This window comes from Gobio gobio (assembly GCF_949357685.1).
Source record: "Gobio gobio genome assembly, chromosome: 11".
Taxonomy (NCBI): domain Eukaryota; kingdom Metazoa; phylum Chordata; class Actinopteri; order Cypriniformes; family Gobionidae; genus Gobio; species Gobio gobio.
This window is the reverse complement of record NC_137104.1, coordinates 20,476,021-20,492,948: the sequence shown is the minus strand read 5'-3', so window position 1 is coordinate 20,492,948 and position 16,928 is coordinate 20,476,021. Positions and strand designations below refer to the sequence as shown.

Below are 16,928 nucleotides of genomic sequence, written 5' to 3'. Positions count from 1 at the left end.
AGGTTATTGGCATCGATGGTTCACTTGAAAACTATTAACATCCAGAGCCTTTCTATTGCATAAAATGTTCTTTGTAGTGGAAAAAGGTTTAGATTATTTAAATGTTCTTCACACTAAGAAAAAAATATTCTTTTAAGAACTGTTCACAGAAAGATTATTTGGGGAACCTAAAATGGTTCCCTTTTGAGGTGAACTTGACACTGTGTCACGGCATTTATGCTACGGAAACACTTCCACATGTCGGTGTCTGAAGCATGTGTCTAAACGTGCCAATCTGATTGGCTGAAGGGGGCTGATTTACAGTACGTAAGCTCCATTCCAAAAAGGGACCGGAAGGGAGGGGAGTCAGGGGAGTTACACTATTACATTTTGTGCAAGACTTTCTTCGGGGCTCTCAGGAGACATCTGCACGTATCCCACCACCATTGGAGGTGGAGGCGCTCAATGGGCAATTCGCCCCATCTTCACACTTCCTTCGGTTAGTTTGAGCTGTCCCTGCCGGTTCACAAACAGAACGAAACTATTGAAAAAAATGATTCCTCTGTCAGACTTTACATCAGTGTGGCATCTTCTGCCCAACGTCTCTCAGTGGGTCTTGAATACTTTAACAAAAGGCTACAGAATTCAGTTTGCTTTCCGTCCATCCTTGTTTCCAAGGAAAATAATTTTCTCTGCTTCTTGCCGATGCACCCATCCCAAAGAGAGAGGCAGGCTTCTACAGTCAGTACTTTATTGTACTCAAAAAGGACAGGGTGCTGCATCCAATTTTAGATCTGAGAGGCATGAACCGTACTCATACACATACAGGTTCAAGATCCTTACTCTCAAACTCATAGTGTCACAAATCCAATTCTAGGAATGGTTTGATGATAGATCTAAAGGACGCCTACTTTTTACAAGATTCTAACAGAACACAGGATGTTTCTCAGGTTTGCTTTCAGGTATGAAGTTTACCAATATGGAGTGTGTCCTTTCGGACTAGCCTTGTCCCTATGCACATTCACCAAGTGCATGAATGCTGCTCTCACTCCTCTGTGATTCCAGGGCATCCGTGTACTGAACTACACAGACGACTGGCACATTCTAGCTCAGGTGGATGAGTTAGCAGCACAGCATCAAGATGTTGGCATGCTCATATCAAGTGTCTGGGACTAAAACCCCAAGAAAGGCAATCTTTCTCCTAATCAAAAAACCACCTTTCTAGGGATAGTGTGGGATTAAACCATGATGCAGGCACATGGTCTCCTGCATGTGTGATTTCAATCCTGAATACTTTGAAAGACATCAGGCTAGGTCAGGTGCTTTCTGTTTGAGAAATTCAGATGCCTTTAGGTCTCATGATCCCCTTGGATCTCCTCAACATGAGACAGTTTCAGTTCTGGTTTTCATCCTCTGAATCATCCCTCCAGGTTCGTAAGGGTCATGCACAGTGGGCTATGGTTGGATCCCAAATGGCACACTTCTATGCACTTTCGGTGCACTTGTGGACTTACAATGGCTGCCACGTGTGCGTGTCCGTTAAGTCCACGAGACCGTAGGGTGTACATTTATCATTTTAGGTTTCAGAAGGGTGCCTGCGAGCGCACCCCTTTGCGGCCGTTATGCGCCCTCGATGCACACTTCAACTGAGCCCAAAAGTTTGCGAGCTACGCAGAGGACTTTACCTGGCAGTCAAAGCTGCATCACATAACGAAAGTGCAGACTCAGAGGAAGACTGCTACAACCTTAGTAGTCTACAACTCTGGAAGAAACCAGGGTTCCTCAACAGAGGCCTGGGTTTAGGGGCATGATCATCTAACTCAAGTGAAGGGGATGATATTCCATCCCCAGCCAGAGATCTGGAAGCTTTGGCCCCTGAGGGGTACCAGCTCATTGATTCTGGTTCTTTCGGCCGAAGTCACGGAGACAAACCTCAAAGTTAGAGCTCCTTCTACAAGGTAGTTGTGCCCTGAAATGGCAAATGTTTTTAACATTGTGTAGCGAGTATGAGGTGAACCCAGTCAACTGCCCAGTTGGTCCAGTGCTGGAGTCTCTCAGTGGTGCTGGCCCAATCTACTTTAAAGGTATATGCAGCCACTATTTCGGGACCCCTTGGTGTCTCGGTTCTTGAGCTGTGCCAGACGGCTCAGGCCTATCTGCCAGTAGCGAGTTCCACTTTTAAATTCAATATTTTCTCTGAGGCTGACTCCAAAGACTTGAATGGGGCTTCTGTCAAGGCTCCTAGGACAGGTCCCAGGAGCCTTAACAGAAGCCCCATTCAAGTCTTTGGAGTCAGCCTCAGAGAAAATATTGAATTTAAAAGTAGCTCTGTTATAGGCAATAACACCAATAAAGAGAGTAGGAGACCTCCAAGCCCTTCCAGTAGCATCCTTTCGCTTAGACTTTGCACCAGGTGACCTGGCTTTGCCACTAGGAGTTTCCTGAACTATTGCAAGGGGTGGACCTTTACAGGATGTTTGTGCTGCAGCAGACCTCTCCGCACACATTCATCAGGTTCAATAATTTGGACACGGATTCAACCCCAGGATCCTGTGTCCTTCAGGGTTGATCAAAGTCCAGTCTGCACTCAACAAGCATCTGTGCCTATACACAGTAGGTGTGTTTACATGGAGCACTCCAATCGGCTTAAAAGTCAGATCCGAATTAAATTGTAATCGGTTTAATAGGGGTGGGATAAACCTTTTCATGAACCGATCAAACGAAAAATTCCACCATGTAAATTACCTGATTCGATTACTTTGAGTGTACGTCTTTCTATGACGTGATATACAGCGCACCTCCACCACGGAAGAGTGTGCGACGCGCTCACACGCTGAGGTGTTTTATTTCGTAACAAGTTATGAACATAATGATACAGACATTGCCTGGTTACACCATCTGATCTTGACAGCGTTTGTCCTTGGCTTCAACTGCGCCTGACAGAAGAATTTATATTTATGAGGTGATTCTTACACTTTACAACAAATAATAAATAGCTTTTATAAAACTGTACAAGTCCTGGTGGCTGTTGAGAGTTGCCATGGCAACGGGGAACATTCAAGCTGCTGGAGAGGACGTGTCGACATTTCTCTCTGTTTCTCGTAAGTTATATATTAAATCAAGTTCAACAACTGCTTCAAATGGGTAACATTACCCACAATCTACTTTAATTACTTTTGTTAATATTTATACCTCTGTGATTATGGTATGTTTCCTTAATCATCTAAAATATCTATGCGTTTAGCATGTATCTTCTAGTAATGATGCTGAGCATGTCTTGAATGCTTTCATTCATGTTTCACCGTATATCCTGTTTTTATTAATCATTTGGGTGCATTTTATTGTTTATTTTGTGTTTTTCAAAATAAATTAATTGAATTCATTTTGAGTCCGCATTCATCATTCACAGCTGTGGAAATAGCCATTGTATAGGACATAAATTAGGTTAAACTACTGCATGTCCGCCCACAGAAAAAAATAAAAAAAATTTATATAAAAATGACCAACACTATTGATCCACGAACATGTGCGCTTGTCACAAAATGATTCAGACTGAAAGCATCAGCACATGTAAACACCAAATCGGTTTAGATAACGTATCATGTAAACAGTCCACTGAATCTTTCAATCGGAATGACAAAAAAGTGCACATGTAAACATGGCTACTGTTGAGTTCCACTCGAAATGGAATGTCTCAGAATATGTATGTAACCCATTACCCTGTAAGGAGAACAAGATGTTGTGTCGTGTTGCCACGCACCTGCTACACCTGTGCATCTTCTTTAGACAAATTGAATCTGCTGATGAGCATTTCTGCAGTCTATTTATGGACTCTGTTGTGATGTGATGCCACGTTTAGACATGTGCTTCAGATATCGGCTCTCACGGAAGCGTTCCCATAGTGTCAATGCTATAATGCAGCCCCTTTTTCCGCTTTCAAGGAACTAGGTTACATACATAACCTGAGACTTTTTTTCTATAACATTGCTGTGAAAACACCTTTTTTGGAACCTTTATTTGAAGGAATGTAGATATGCTACTGCTGCTGCTGAGCAAGAATGGACTTGATATTGCCAACAAATACACAGACACACAGCTGTAAACATTTAAGATATGCTGCGGCTGTATGAATAGGCACACAAAAATCCTGTACCAGAAATTAGGCAGGTGGAACCTGGGGGAGGTGGAAAGTTTCAGAGGAACTCTGATAACGCGCTGCAGCACCAGCTTAAAGCAAACTCTGCAGAACCAGCAGAGGCAATCAGCTTGCATCATGTAATAAATGATGTAATAACTAGCAGATTGCATTGAAAAGACAGTTCAACCTGCGCCCTCTAGAGTTTCATGACAGTGTATCTGCAGCCTTCAAAATAATTCAACAGAACCAGAAATCTATCCAAATAGAAGTAGGTGTACATTACTTAAGATCAATTGTTTGTCTGGCAGTATGTCAGTACTGTTTTTAAGGCAGGGCTTAGGGAAGGATCAGTTATCACAGGTGGCATTTACATTCACAAAAACTTAAGATTAACTTTGCACAGTGCCTATAAAACTAAAATCAAAACATGGATGTGCCTGTGAGTGTACCTCATCAAAATCTGCTATAATCTCATTGAGGAGCCTGAGACACTCCAACCCCTCCTTATTAACGTCAGATTCTGTGTAAAACTCCTTGAAGTCTGGGATGGACGCGAACATCACACACACCAGATCGTACGACTGATGGTAGAGGTCCTATCAAAAATACAGCATACAAAAAGATATCTGGTGACGAAGATGACTATTGAACTAGACAGGCCCAAAGGATTTTTGATTTATTATATTATATGATATAAAATAAGAAATATAAGAAGAAACATATACACATATATATTATATATAAATAAAAACATAATTTAAACCTGGAAATAAAGTATTAGGACTATATTATTACTATATAACAAAACATATTTTGATTTAGTTCTAGGTCACTAATCAAAAAAAGCTAAGTTGTGACATTAAGCATATGAACTTTGTAAAAAAAAAAAAAAAAGAAAAAGAAAGAAAAGTTCTTTCTCAAATACTGTCGGAAATTTTTAATTACACTTTTCACTGAAATTGTAATGCTGAAAATATAATAATAATAGTGTTTCTAAGACATTTGAATGCCACTCACCTCATTCTTCCAGTTACGACCCAGGAAATGTTCTGCCACATGGGCAGGTAGAACGTTCTCCAAAAGCACCCGGTTCAGGTTCTCCATGGTCTCAATCTCCTCACACTCCTTCTTAAACTTGTTCCTCCAGAGGAAGTCTAACCTACAGTAATATTCATTCTGTTACAAGAGGACACAGAGGTAAAGAGATGGTACACATCTGATCACCTTATAAGGCTTTCAAGATGACAAAGAAAGCATAATCATGTGCACATAAGGACATTTCATCTTATATATAAATGGATTTTTAATGCACAAAGGGTAACTTTTATCAAAGTTGCAACTTTGTGTTTCAGCAGACATTCATCACAATTTTTTTTGTCTTGAATCAGTGCAATTTGAAAGGCATTTAGTATGCACTGATAGTCATTCTCACTCAGTCTATATTTGCTTTGCTTATTTTTCATTGCTTTTAGAGAAAAATCAGTCCACGACTAACCTATCACCTGATCAACCTGAACTCCGCATTACTTGAATTGAATGAACTCGCCTAACTGCACAAAATTAAAATACAGAGTTCATCAGACAGACCCATTATCTAGGGATAAACAGTGCCTTGAAACAGAATTAAAAGCACACACTGAAAAAATGAAGTGTGACCGACAGCTAACCTGCAGACAGAGATTGTGAAAAGGCTTCAATACAGACTGAAAAACATACAATACTTTCATTGAAATATGAAAAAAAAAAAAACTTTCTTATTAAAAGCTTTTTGAAGGGAAGCTTTATGCTATTGTAAAGCCAGAGGCTGATAGTAACTGAAGCCATGGAAATTGGGAACACGTGTGTACTGCCACAATACTTTGAGCTTAATCATAAAATGACTTTAGAAAAATTAGGCTGATGAGAGTGACTGTTTCAAGATTAGACTAACATCTATTGTCATTGGATTAACATTCAGGCATTTTTTACAATTGAATGACCTTGATTAATTAACTCTTTCCCCGCCAGTGTTCCCCAAATTGCGTTTTTGTCAAAGACTATGTCTGGATCAGATTCAGTATGATGATCAAAACATAGATGGATGGAGTAGATCGAGTCCATCAACACACCAAAGCTTGTACAGTCCTAACCATAGGCCCTGTCCCAAATGGCACCCTAAACCCTTCATGGTCTTCTTCCGAGTCCGCACTTTCACGACGTAATGTCGCTTTGACTGCCGGGAAGAAGTCCGCTGCGTAACCCGCACCAGTGCGGGCTCAGCAGAAGTGCGCATCGAGGGCCCATATTGACCTCAAAGGGGGCGCTCGCGAGGACCCTTCTGAGACCTAAAATGACAAATGGGACACCCTGCGGTCTTGTGGACTTAACGGACACGAGCATGCAGCGGCCATTGTAAGTGCACAAGACTGAAAGTGCACATGAAGTGTGCCATTTGGGACAGGGCGATCAGGTGAAGTGAATAACACTGATTATCTATTATATATTGATTGATATATGATTATATATTATATTAGGAAGCAAGTGAACATTTTGTCCCCAAAGTTGATGTGTTAGAAGCAGGAAAAATGGGCAAGCGTACGGATTTGAGCGAGTTTGACAAGTCTTAAATTTTGTTATATTTGGATCATTGGATCTTATTACAAATAACTCAACTCTTTAAATTAACTTCTTTAGAAGAACTTCTCAAAAAAAAAAGAACAAGTATGATAACGTTAAAAACACATATTTTTGTGGATTTCAGATTGAGAGAGACTCACCTGCCTTGCCAGGACAAGCAAAGTGACGAAGAAAATGAACAATGACACAGAGCCCATGGTCTTCAAATCTTTAAGAACACCCGGCTTGAGGGGGATCAAACTGAAATATAAAATTTAGAGGTCAAAGAGGACACAAAAGAGGCAAAATGACCTATTGTGTGTAGAGTAGGACACAAGACTTCTCAGCAACACTGTTTGGTCTATTCAGATTCATAATGCCAATGTTGTATGGGCAGTTGTAGCGGCTTATATGACCAATTCATTTTTTCTCCATTCATAAATGCCTAATGAAGGCATGAAAAGGAAAAGAAAAGAAAGAAAGAATAAACACAAGAGAAATACAATAGTTTTTTTTTTTTTTTAAATGTCATCCAAAAAAGACTAATCCACAAAATGCCTGCCATCTCAGCAGCAGCACCTGTCACTCATAATCCCTGGGGATATTGAGAGACCTTCTGGAAAAAATTGCCACCACAATTCTCAAATGTATCTACGTGGCACAATTCCTCATTCCTTCATTCTGTGTGTATGTGCAGTGCCTCCTAAAAGTAAATGAGCATTTAAAGGGACAGTTGACGGTAGCCATTGACTTCCATAGTATTTTTCTTCCTAAGTCAATGGCTACCGTCTGTCTGGTTATAACAACATTCTTCAAAATATCTTCTTTTGAATTCATTTTTGGGTGAACTACCCTAGTGAAAAATAAATGTACCAAAAGTCTGCTAAATTGGAACAACAAATTTTGTAATTAATGTACTTTAGTTATCCGGAAATAATGCTGAGGTCCAACTAAAGATATACTTCAAAATTGATTGTGCTAAAAGGTACACTTTAGGTACACTTTAAATATCTTGCATTTAAAGACTGACATATACAGTGATCATACTATCCATATACATAGATCATTGAATCTGATTAGACCGTTAGCATCTCGCTCAAAAATGACCGAAGAGGTTAAATATTTTTCCTATTTAAAACTTGACTCTTCTGTGGTTGCATCGTGTACTAAGACCGAAGGAAAATGAAAAGTTGCGATTTTCTAGACACTTATCATTTCGCCTAGATTTGCTTGGCCTAGAAAATCGCAACTTTTCATTTTCCGTCGGTCTTAGTACACAATGTAACTTCAGAAGAGTTTTAAAGTTTTAAATAGCAGGAATATCAAAACTCTTTGATAATTTTTTTTGAGCGAGATGCAAACGGTCTAATCAGATTCAATGATCTAAAAATGAGCTATTTTCAAAAATAGTGTAGTGTTCCTTTAATATTAAGAAATAGCCATTGTGCAATAAAGAAGTTCTCCAAATAAAGTTTAATTATAATATTTATATAAACATGTCAGTAAATATGTTAATGGATTTGTAGTATATTTAGTATGAAATGAATGTAATTTTTAATACATTTTGGTATAGGTTTTTTTCACTATGGTATCTTTTTAACAGACACTTAAAAAATGCCTGAATGTCACTGCATTTGATAACAAAACATTAAACCAAGAGGCATCTACAAATAAATGATGCTAGAGATTTTTTGAGACAACTTTTTGGGTTCACTGTATATAGGAGTATATGGGAATCCAGTACCGGTCCAGTTGCTTGGTTTTGTAGAGGTCGGTGCTGTATGCATCCAGTATGGGGGCGTGTGTCTGGAGAATGATGATATTATAACCCACCACTGCAGCAAGCATAATAATCATCTTCAGCTCATAGTTTATCCTCAGGAACACAGAGCATGAGATCAATCCCAGAATGCAGCTGTAGATAAAATACTGCCGGGGCAGAGAGAGCCAGTTAAATTCACATCAGGGCCATTCAGTCATTCACTCTCACTAAAAAGAGAACTATGAACTTCCAATATTTAAATGCTAAGAATTGCATAGTAGAACACTATTTTATATATTTGACATAAAAAAAAATATTATATTTATAAAGAGCATGTCACCTGAAATATTACAAAATGGATGATTCTAGGAAAAGCTATAACACCAAGATTCTTATTTCCTAACCAATATAACATTCTAGGCAAATGCTCAAGGATGCTTTTGTCCAGCATCTTGATATCTGTGGAGATCTAATTTCATATAAGCACTACATATAGCTCTCAGCGCATAACTATATTTTCCAGTATATTTTTCAGCTGTGAAATATCATTACAGAGTGGCCAGAATCACGCACAGAATAAAGTGACTTATTATATACTGTAGTGATGGAAGAGTGAGACAAATTGGCTTCTCATGACACTCAGGATTCAGTGAAACGAGATGTGAAACCCACATCTCAGCAAAGGATTTACAATATGTTTTCATGTGGGACTGTAAATAAAAGGTTATTCAGTTGGTTCACACGTTTGTTTCTGAGAAGCACATTTCCTAGATTTGTGGGTAAAAGGCATGAGATAAGATTTGTTGCAACTTACTGGCAAGTAGAACGTTTTAGAGGTCTGGCAAAATGGACCATCCACACTGCTGTTGGAAATGTTGAGTGGAGTTACCATATTATCTTCGACTAAGAAGAACTTAAAACCCAACAGATGGAGAAAAACAAAATTTAGAGCATTACAGCAGAAAGACACCACCGCTCTTAGCTAAACACATCTGTTGCATTTTGTAACAAATATGTTTCATAGAAGTGTATAACACTTTTTTTACACAAGTGCAAAATTCAACCAAAACAAATGAGCTGCAAGCAGATGGAAACGTAGAGAAGATGACCAGTTGCCAACTTTGGTGGAGTAAAAGCTTCTATGGATACAATTTTTGTCCAGTTGGTGCAGGATTTAATTGAAAAGATGCTGAAATGTTTACAGCATCTGTGGTGTATGTGACTAACAAATACTTAAATTCAGTTATTATATATATATCCCAAAACGTTTTGGACACTTAAGCCACAATGCATGAATGTCACTGCTAGGCAAGCCCAGCTGAGCAGCTTACCATTTGATCTTAAATGTGTGAAACCAATTGATATTAACTTGAAAAACCCAAGTATGCAGTCATATTGCTCCTGGGGTACTTTTCCTACTGAAAACTAGTCACTTGAGCTCACAGATAACATCTGTTAATAACATTAGATCCATACTGGACCCGAGCCCTAGTACAGTGATGCTAACTACAATGATTAATCCATACAGACAGATGGCACTTATTTTACTCTGCCTATGCTGATTCCCTAGCTAAAGCCATCCAACTGGGTCAAAAACTGCTGACTGATTTACCAACCCACTGTCTAAACTAATGCGTCATATTTTTTGTAAATACTGAATATAAATACAAGCAAGATTATGTACCCAAGGAATGAAAATTGCATACCATTTAACCAAGAATGTAACTTGTCTTTATATTGCTTGTCCTTATGTTGCAGTTTTTCGAAACAGTAAATCTCCTGATCTAACCTCTCAAAGCTTGACATGACAAGAGCAGAACCACACACAACGATTTTTACAGATTATCTTGAAGGTAATCACATCAATTACATGCGGGGTTCCTCAGGGTTCGATGCTTCGGTCGCTTCCTGTTTTCTATATACCCAAAACTGTGACGTATAGCAGAGTTTCAATTGCGTAGTGATACATATTTGTTTTAAATTTTGAGAAAATATAGGTCTTATAGGTCACAAGTGGTTTGAAATCCTCTGCAAGAGGAATATTTTTAATATTACCATTATTTCTAAAGAGTTCCCTAAATTACCAAGCCATAAAGCTAGTAGGCTGATATTGACAAGCAAGCAGAGAATATTTCTCTTACATGGTCATAATGAATTATGTGTGGATATAATAAATGCCAGTCATTTTAAAAAGCAGTCCAATCTAGACTAGGTATTGGGCAATAGTGATGCTCACCATGTTGAATACAGCCATGACTAGGATAAGTGCAGTGGTTGCCATAGTGAGAGCAAGTCGTATCCAGGGCTTGTTGGTGATGACTTTAGAGGAGCCAGGGAGCCAAGGTATTGTGCAGGAAGCTGCTTTGCCCCATTGCTACGGCAACAAGAGAGAAAGAAAACACAACAACAAAAAACAAGCTTTAACTCCCACAAACGTCATTAGCATATCTGCTTCTATTCCAAATGCTCGAGGTTATGATTGTGACCCACAAGTCAGATTAATAAACATAACTTCAGGGTGAGTGAATGTAAAAATAAAAAGAGGCATCTATAACAACTTTGAGTAAAAGACAAAATGAAACGCCATTCACAATCCATTTTACTTCCATAATTTCCCTAAAAAAAGAGGACTACTTCCCTCCTGAAATATGGTGCAGATCCTTTCCCCCGTCAGAGTACAAACCCCCTTGGACACAAAAGCAATTCTATTGGCTAAGACAACTTTTCCCTTTGTTTGTGTTTTTAATTAGTCTTCGGTTTGTAAGCTTACCGCTTTGCATTCTATTTTGCTAGTATGCTGCTAACTGGTTAAACATTTTGATTAGCTATTATAACAAGAAGATATGATTTACTCACTTTGTGGGCTTTTGAAAGAGACGTTAAGGCAAAATGTGACCAATATGCTTGTTCAGCACAGAGAAAACAGTATACAGGTTTTGGAATGACATGAGAGTGAATAATGACATAATTTTTTAGAATTTTTGAATAAACTATCCCTTCAAGCTAAACTAAAAATGAATGAAGAAAGAGCAAATCCCTGCCTCTGCACATTTTTATCTTAAATAAGACTTCACGACCTTGAAGAAACAGAGATATGTTTGTAAACTGACCTAGTACATCTCTTTACAAAACACTTAACCCAGACTGCGTACAAAAATAGGTAGAGGAGCCCCACTCCAGTCAATTATTTGTTAGCAAAAAAATGGCTTTCAATATTTAAACACATCACTTCTATTGGATAACCTTAACCCCCTCTTTCGTATTTGTGAATCTGTGGGCTGAATGTAGGACTGTGTGAACTCTCACACGAGATAAATGGGAAACAAACTGAGAATTTAGACACTCATGAAATTGACAGCCCTTTGCGAACCCAAAAGAGAGCCCTACTATAAAGGAAACACACAATGAGTGCCACAGAACTAACATACTCACAATCCCCAAACCTGTGGGGACTTGACTTTACTGCTATCCAGCAAGACAAACAGATGACAAACAATCCAGTCAAATTAGCATCACTCAAGCTGCTTTTCTTTTGACACAAAAAAGGGGGGTGGGGGTTGGTGTAGCCCAAGATTTCTATCCAATGTGGCCTACTTTTATCATCATAAATTCTTGGTTAATTAATGAACTGGGGACAAATAAAGTCGAGCTGGTGGGTGAACGGCATGAATGCCCCTCTTTGGAAGGTCATGCCTTCTAAAAATATAACTTGGATGCCTCAATACACACAAAAACAGGTTACTTTAATTATAGATGGAATTCCATGCAATGTATGAGGTTGAATCTCACACATGTCAAGGTCACCCCCCCCCCCAAAAAAAGAAAGTATTGAAGCCTATTTTAAGACAAATTATATTTTTGGCATTGTGACATTTTTGTATTATGACCCCTAATTCTACTGAGCTTTTTTCTCAGTACTCTCAAAGCTGATTCTCATTAATGCAACACAGTAAGAAACACTGTAATCCAATGATTTTAAATGGGAATAATAATAAGAAATTAATCACAGATAACAACTGTACGAGTTATACTACTACGATGTACACTACTGTTGAAATGTTTGGGGTTGGTAAGATGTTTTTGAAAGATGTTTATGTAAAAAGAAAATTCAGTAAAACAGTAAGATTGTGAAATATGACAAATTTTTTAAAATAACTCTTTTCTATGTGAATATATATTTTAAAGTGCAATTTATTTCTCTGATGGCAAAGCTGAATTTTCAGCATCATTACGACCTTTCCGACATGATTGCGCAATCCTTGGCACGCCGCAGAACAGCGCAAGATGAGCAATTTAGGTTGAAAAGGATATTAATTATATTTTTTTTAAATGGCCGATCGTTTTGCTAGATAAGACCCTATTCCTCGTCTGGGATAGCACAGAGCCTCTGAAGCCCTTTGAAACTGCATTGATTTGGACCTTCAACATTTTGTTTGCCATGGAAGTCTATGATGTGGAGAAAAATCCTGGAATGTTTTCCTCAAAAAACTTAATTTCTTTTCAACTGAAGAAAGAAAGACATGAACATCTCGGATGAGTAGAATATCAGGAAATTTTCATTTAGAAGTTTTTGACTTAAAGGGGCACTTCAGCGCTGGGAAGATGAATGTGTATTTAAACTGGGTCATTTATGTAGTAGAAATTTGAAATTATTTTTGAATTTGGTGTCTTCTAGACTGAAAAAAGACAGAAAATGTATTTTTGTCTCATGTGGATGAAAGACAACAACTCCCAGAATGCACTTGCTTCGCTGCCCTACGAGGCCACTCCCAAAGCCACGGCCACTGGTTATCACTTGCCCACCGCGGCACCGCCCCCAATGTTGTTTTGATATTCATAGTAATAAAATCATTTTGTTCAGTTAGAGAATAGACACTACAATTCAAAATTGAATGTGTCTTTTCAATAAAGTGTGAGTGAGCCGAACGAAAGTCACAACACAAACGCAGCAGGAGTCAGATTTCATTTATCACGAGAAGAGCTGAGCAGAGCTGAGGTAAGCGCGGCAGTCATTCTCAGTGCATGTCCAGTCTGGGGCGTTATCAGATCGCATATGGAAGCTAAACTTTCATAAGAATTAATTGAAAAGTTGAAACACTCACTTTGCTCCGTACTGCTTCGTTATGAATGCCCGAGCGTGCGCATTTACATTCTGTGAGTGAGATCCCTCCGCTGTGGGTGGGTTGAAAACATGCGGAACTAGCTCCTGTAGTCTCTAGCCTCTGGCCAAAAACCCTCCGATGACGCAAAATGACGATATTTGCGTCATCGGAGGATTTTTTCCAGAAATAAATTGCATAATTATCTCGTCTCAGGGGGACATGAGGGGGGAAAGTACCATAATTAGAATATAATGGGTTTCTACTGATACAAAGCTTAATGCTAAATCACTGAAGTGACCCTTTAACCTTTTTGAGAATTTACTTGAAATATCTTAAAATAATGTTACAATATAAAAAAAAACAATGGTCATAAAAACAGGCTTAATTTTCTTTAAGAAAGCATAATTTATTATTAATTTCTTTTGATTTTGGGGTTGAACATGACCACAACATAAATTTTGAATAAGCCATTTCACTCTAAGCTTTTATAATATAAATTATATTAAGGAAGAAAGAGCAGGAGAAAGAAAATAGAGAGACATACAGGTGACATTTACTTAGGCCATTTATGTTCTGCAGGTCGAAAGTAGCTCGTAATTTGATTATAGACAACGCACTCTAAGAGCAGAAAAAGAGTGTTGTTCCTCAGGCTAAAACAAGGACATTTTTTAAAATAAAATCTTATTTTGATATGGTGTTTTTTTTCCTGCGGGTATGGCATTTTCTCTAATAAGATGAGGGTCTCAAATGTGAGGGAAGCTCGACTTATTAAATTACATTTCAATCAGTATACAGTTATTTCCTCCATGGAAAATAGACGTGTAACATGTCTGCATCTGAATAGACTGAACAAAACAAGCCAATCTGCTTCATTCATTCTCACAGAAAGCTTCTTTATATCTACTTCTATATTTAGCACTTACCAGTATGTGACCAGCAAAACAAATGCAGAGGATCAAGGCGAGCAAAAGGAAGGCCATTCCGAATGATACTACAAGGACGGTGGTTCTGTGAAAGACAAAATCATCAGCGATACTCTAAAGCATATATACACATCACCTGTGCGTGCTTACTATAGTGCAAGTCACACCCAAACATCCAATCTTTATGCATTCTCTGACAGGAAAAGAGAAGAAATAGATGTAATGCCACATATAGAGATAAGAACCGTTGCTTGGCATGCTTAAATAAGTGCTTAGTTTTTATACGAAACAGGATTTTTGGAAGTGCTTTTCTGTGCAAAACTGGATGCTGCAATGCTACGCTGTTTCAGTCGATTCGTACAAGGCTAATAAGGTGTTCTAAGTTGTTTGTAGTGCATTGCTACGCCATTGCTAGGGTGTTTTAAGTCATTGTTTGGCGATTGCTACCTGCTCCAGGTCAAAATAGCCAACCTTAAAATACAGCATCAAGACTTTTGAAATTATACCTTAGCAATTAGCTGAAATAAGTTTAAGTACTAAAATGACTACAACTAAATATGAAATAAAATAAATTAAAGATATATAGAAATAAAAATGAAAATAAAAATGAAAAGCACATAACAGAATTGCTTCAACTTGAATACTATAAGAGTACATAAATAATACCAAAATAACACTGATCTGGGCCAGATCTCAAGAGATTGAAAAAATTTTTCTCTTTCGAGATCTGTCCCAGATCAGTGTTATTTTAGAATTATTTAGTAGTCATTTTAGTACTTAGTTAAACAGTTAATTGCTAAGGAATTATTTCAAATGTTCATTTAAAGACCCCCTGTGGTGAAAATCAAGTTTTTTTTTATTAATATGCTTTAAGACAAATCCTGTGCAAGTTCATGTTAACACCATTGCTGAGTATTTTCTCCTTAAAACTGCAGTGAACCAACATTTTTTGCTGGTGTTTCTTACGCCACAAACTACCTTGTAACCAATCACGTCAATGTGCGAGCGGGTTCCTCCAAACACGGCGAGTGGAGTTTAGACCAAAAAGCTCTTTTTTGTCTCATCAGATCACATGACTGTGGCGAGGTGGACGAGCGAGAGACATGGGAGGAGCGAGCGAGATCGGTGTGCGTGATTGAGAATGAGCGTCACCTGCGAGGCACACTCATGAGGGAGCACGGAGGCAAATAAGGACGAGCGACACGAGGGAAGGACGAGAGAGGACCAGGCCTGGATTTTAAGTTGTGTTTTATTTACGTTTTGTTATGTGTGTGGGCGGCAGTCGTCCGTGAGGAGCTGCCGCTTTTACTTTCATTTTGTTTGTATTATTTGATTAAAGTATGTAGAACGTTCGCCGGTTCCCGCCTTCTTCTTCCCTGAATGTCCGAACCCCGTTACAATGACCTTCTCCCATTCCTCCTCTGGATCATCCAGATGGCCATTGGCAAACTTCAGACGGGCCTGGACATGTGCTGGCTTGAGCACGGGCTGACATGTGCTGGGACCTTGCGTGTGCTGCAGGATTTTAATCCATGACGGCGTAGTGTGTTAATAATGGTTTTCTTTGAGACTGTGGTCCCAGCTCTCTTCAGGTCATTGACCAGGTCCTGCCATGTAGTTCTGGGCTGATCCCTCACCTTCCTAATGATCATTGATGCCCCACGAGGTGAGATCTTGCATGGTGCCCCAGACCGAGGGAGACTGACCGTCATCTTGAACTTCTTCCATTTTCTAATAATTGCGCCAACAGTTGTTGCCTTCTCACCAAGCTGCTTGCCTATTGTCCTGTAGCCCATCCCAGCCTTGGTCAGGTCTACAATTTTATCCCTGATGTCCTTACACAGCTCTCTGGTCTTGGCCATTGTGGAGAGGTTGGAGTCTGTTTGAGTGTGTGGACAGGTGTCTTTTATACAGGTAACGAGTTCAAACAGGTGCAGTTAATACAGGTAATGAGTGGAGAACAGGAGGGCTTCTTAAAGAAAAACTAACAGGTCTGTGAGAGCCGGAATTCTTACTCGTTGGTAGGTGATCAAATACTTATGTCATGCAATAAAATGCTAATTAATTCTTTAAAAATCATACAATGTGATCCTACAATTAGATTCCGTCTCTCACAGTTGAAATGTACCTATGATAAAAATTACAGACTTCTACATGCTTTGTAAGTAGGAAAACCTGCAAAATCGGCAGTGTATCAAATACTTGTTCACCCCACTGTATCTAGCCTGTTCACCTTGTCATTCACTGCAAAGTCTTGTTTGTTGAATTACTGCATTTCTTTGCATTCTCCCTGGTTTCTTGTTGCTTGGTCTTGGATTACTTGCCTGTTCTGTGGATTACCCTTTTGCCCGTCTCTCCTGCCTTGTTTGCCTGTTTGGACTGCTTACCTGTGTATGACCTTTTGCCTGTTTTTGACTACGATTGTGGAT

At 38.8% G+C, this 16,928-nt stretch overlaps 1 protein-coding gene across 2 annotated transcripts in view; it reads right to left on the bottom strand.

The window, feature by feature from the left end:
- adcy2b (adenylate cyclase 2b (brain)) overlaps positions 1–16,928 on the bottom strand; it is a 96,962-nt gene that overhangs the window by 1,558 nt on the left and 78,476 nt on the right. For both annotated transcript variants that reach the window (XM_079829751.1, XM_079829752.1), the window contains exons 15-21: positions 14,500–14,584; positions 10,711–10,848; positions 9,289–9,387; positions 8,457–8,641; positions 6,874–6,973; positions 5,135–5,293; positions 4,567–4,713 (exon numbers count right to left, since the gene is read on the bottom strand). In XM_079829751.1, coding sequence (XP_079685877.1) covers positions 4,567–4,713; positions 5,135–5,293; positions 6,874–6,973; positions 8,457–8,641; positions 9,289–9,387; positions 10,711–10,848; positions 14,500–14,584 — 913 coding nt within the window. The remainder of the gene's footprint in view (positions 1–4,566; positions 4,714–5,134; positions 5,294–6,873; positions 6,974–8,456; positions 8,642–9,288; positions 9,388–10,710; positions 10,849–14,499; positions 14,585–16,928) is intronic.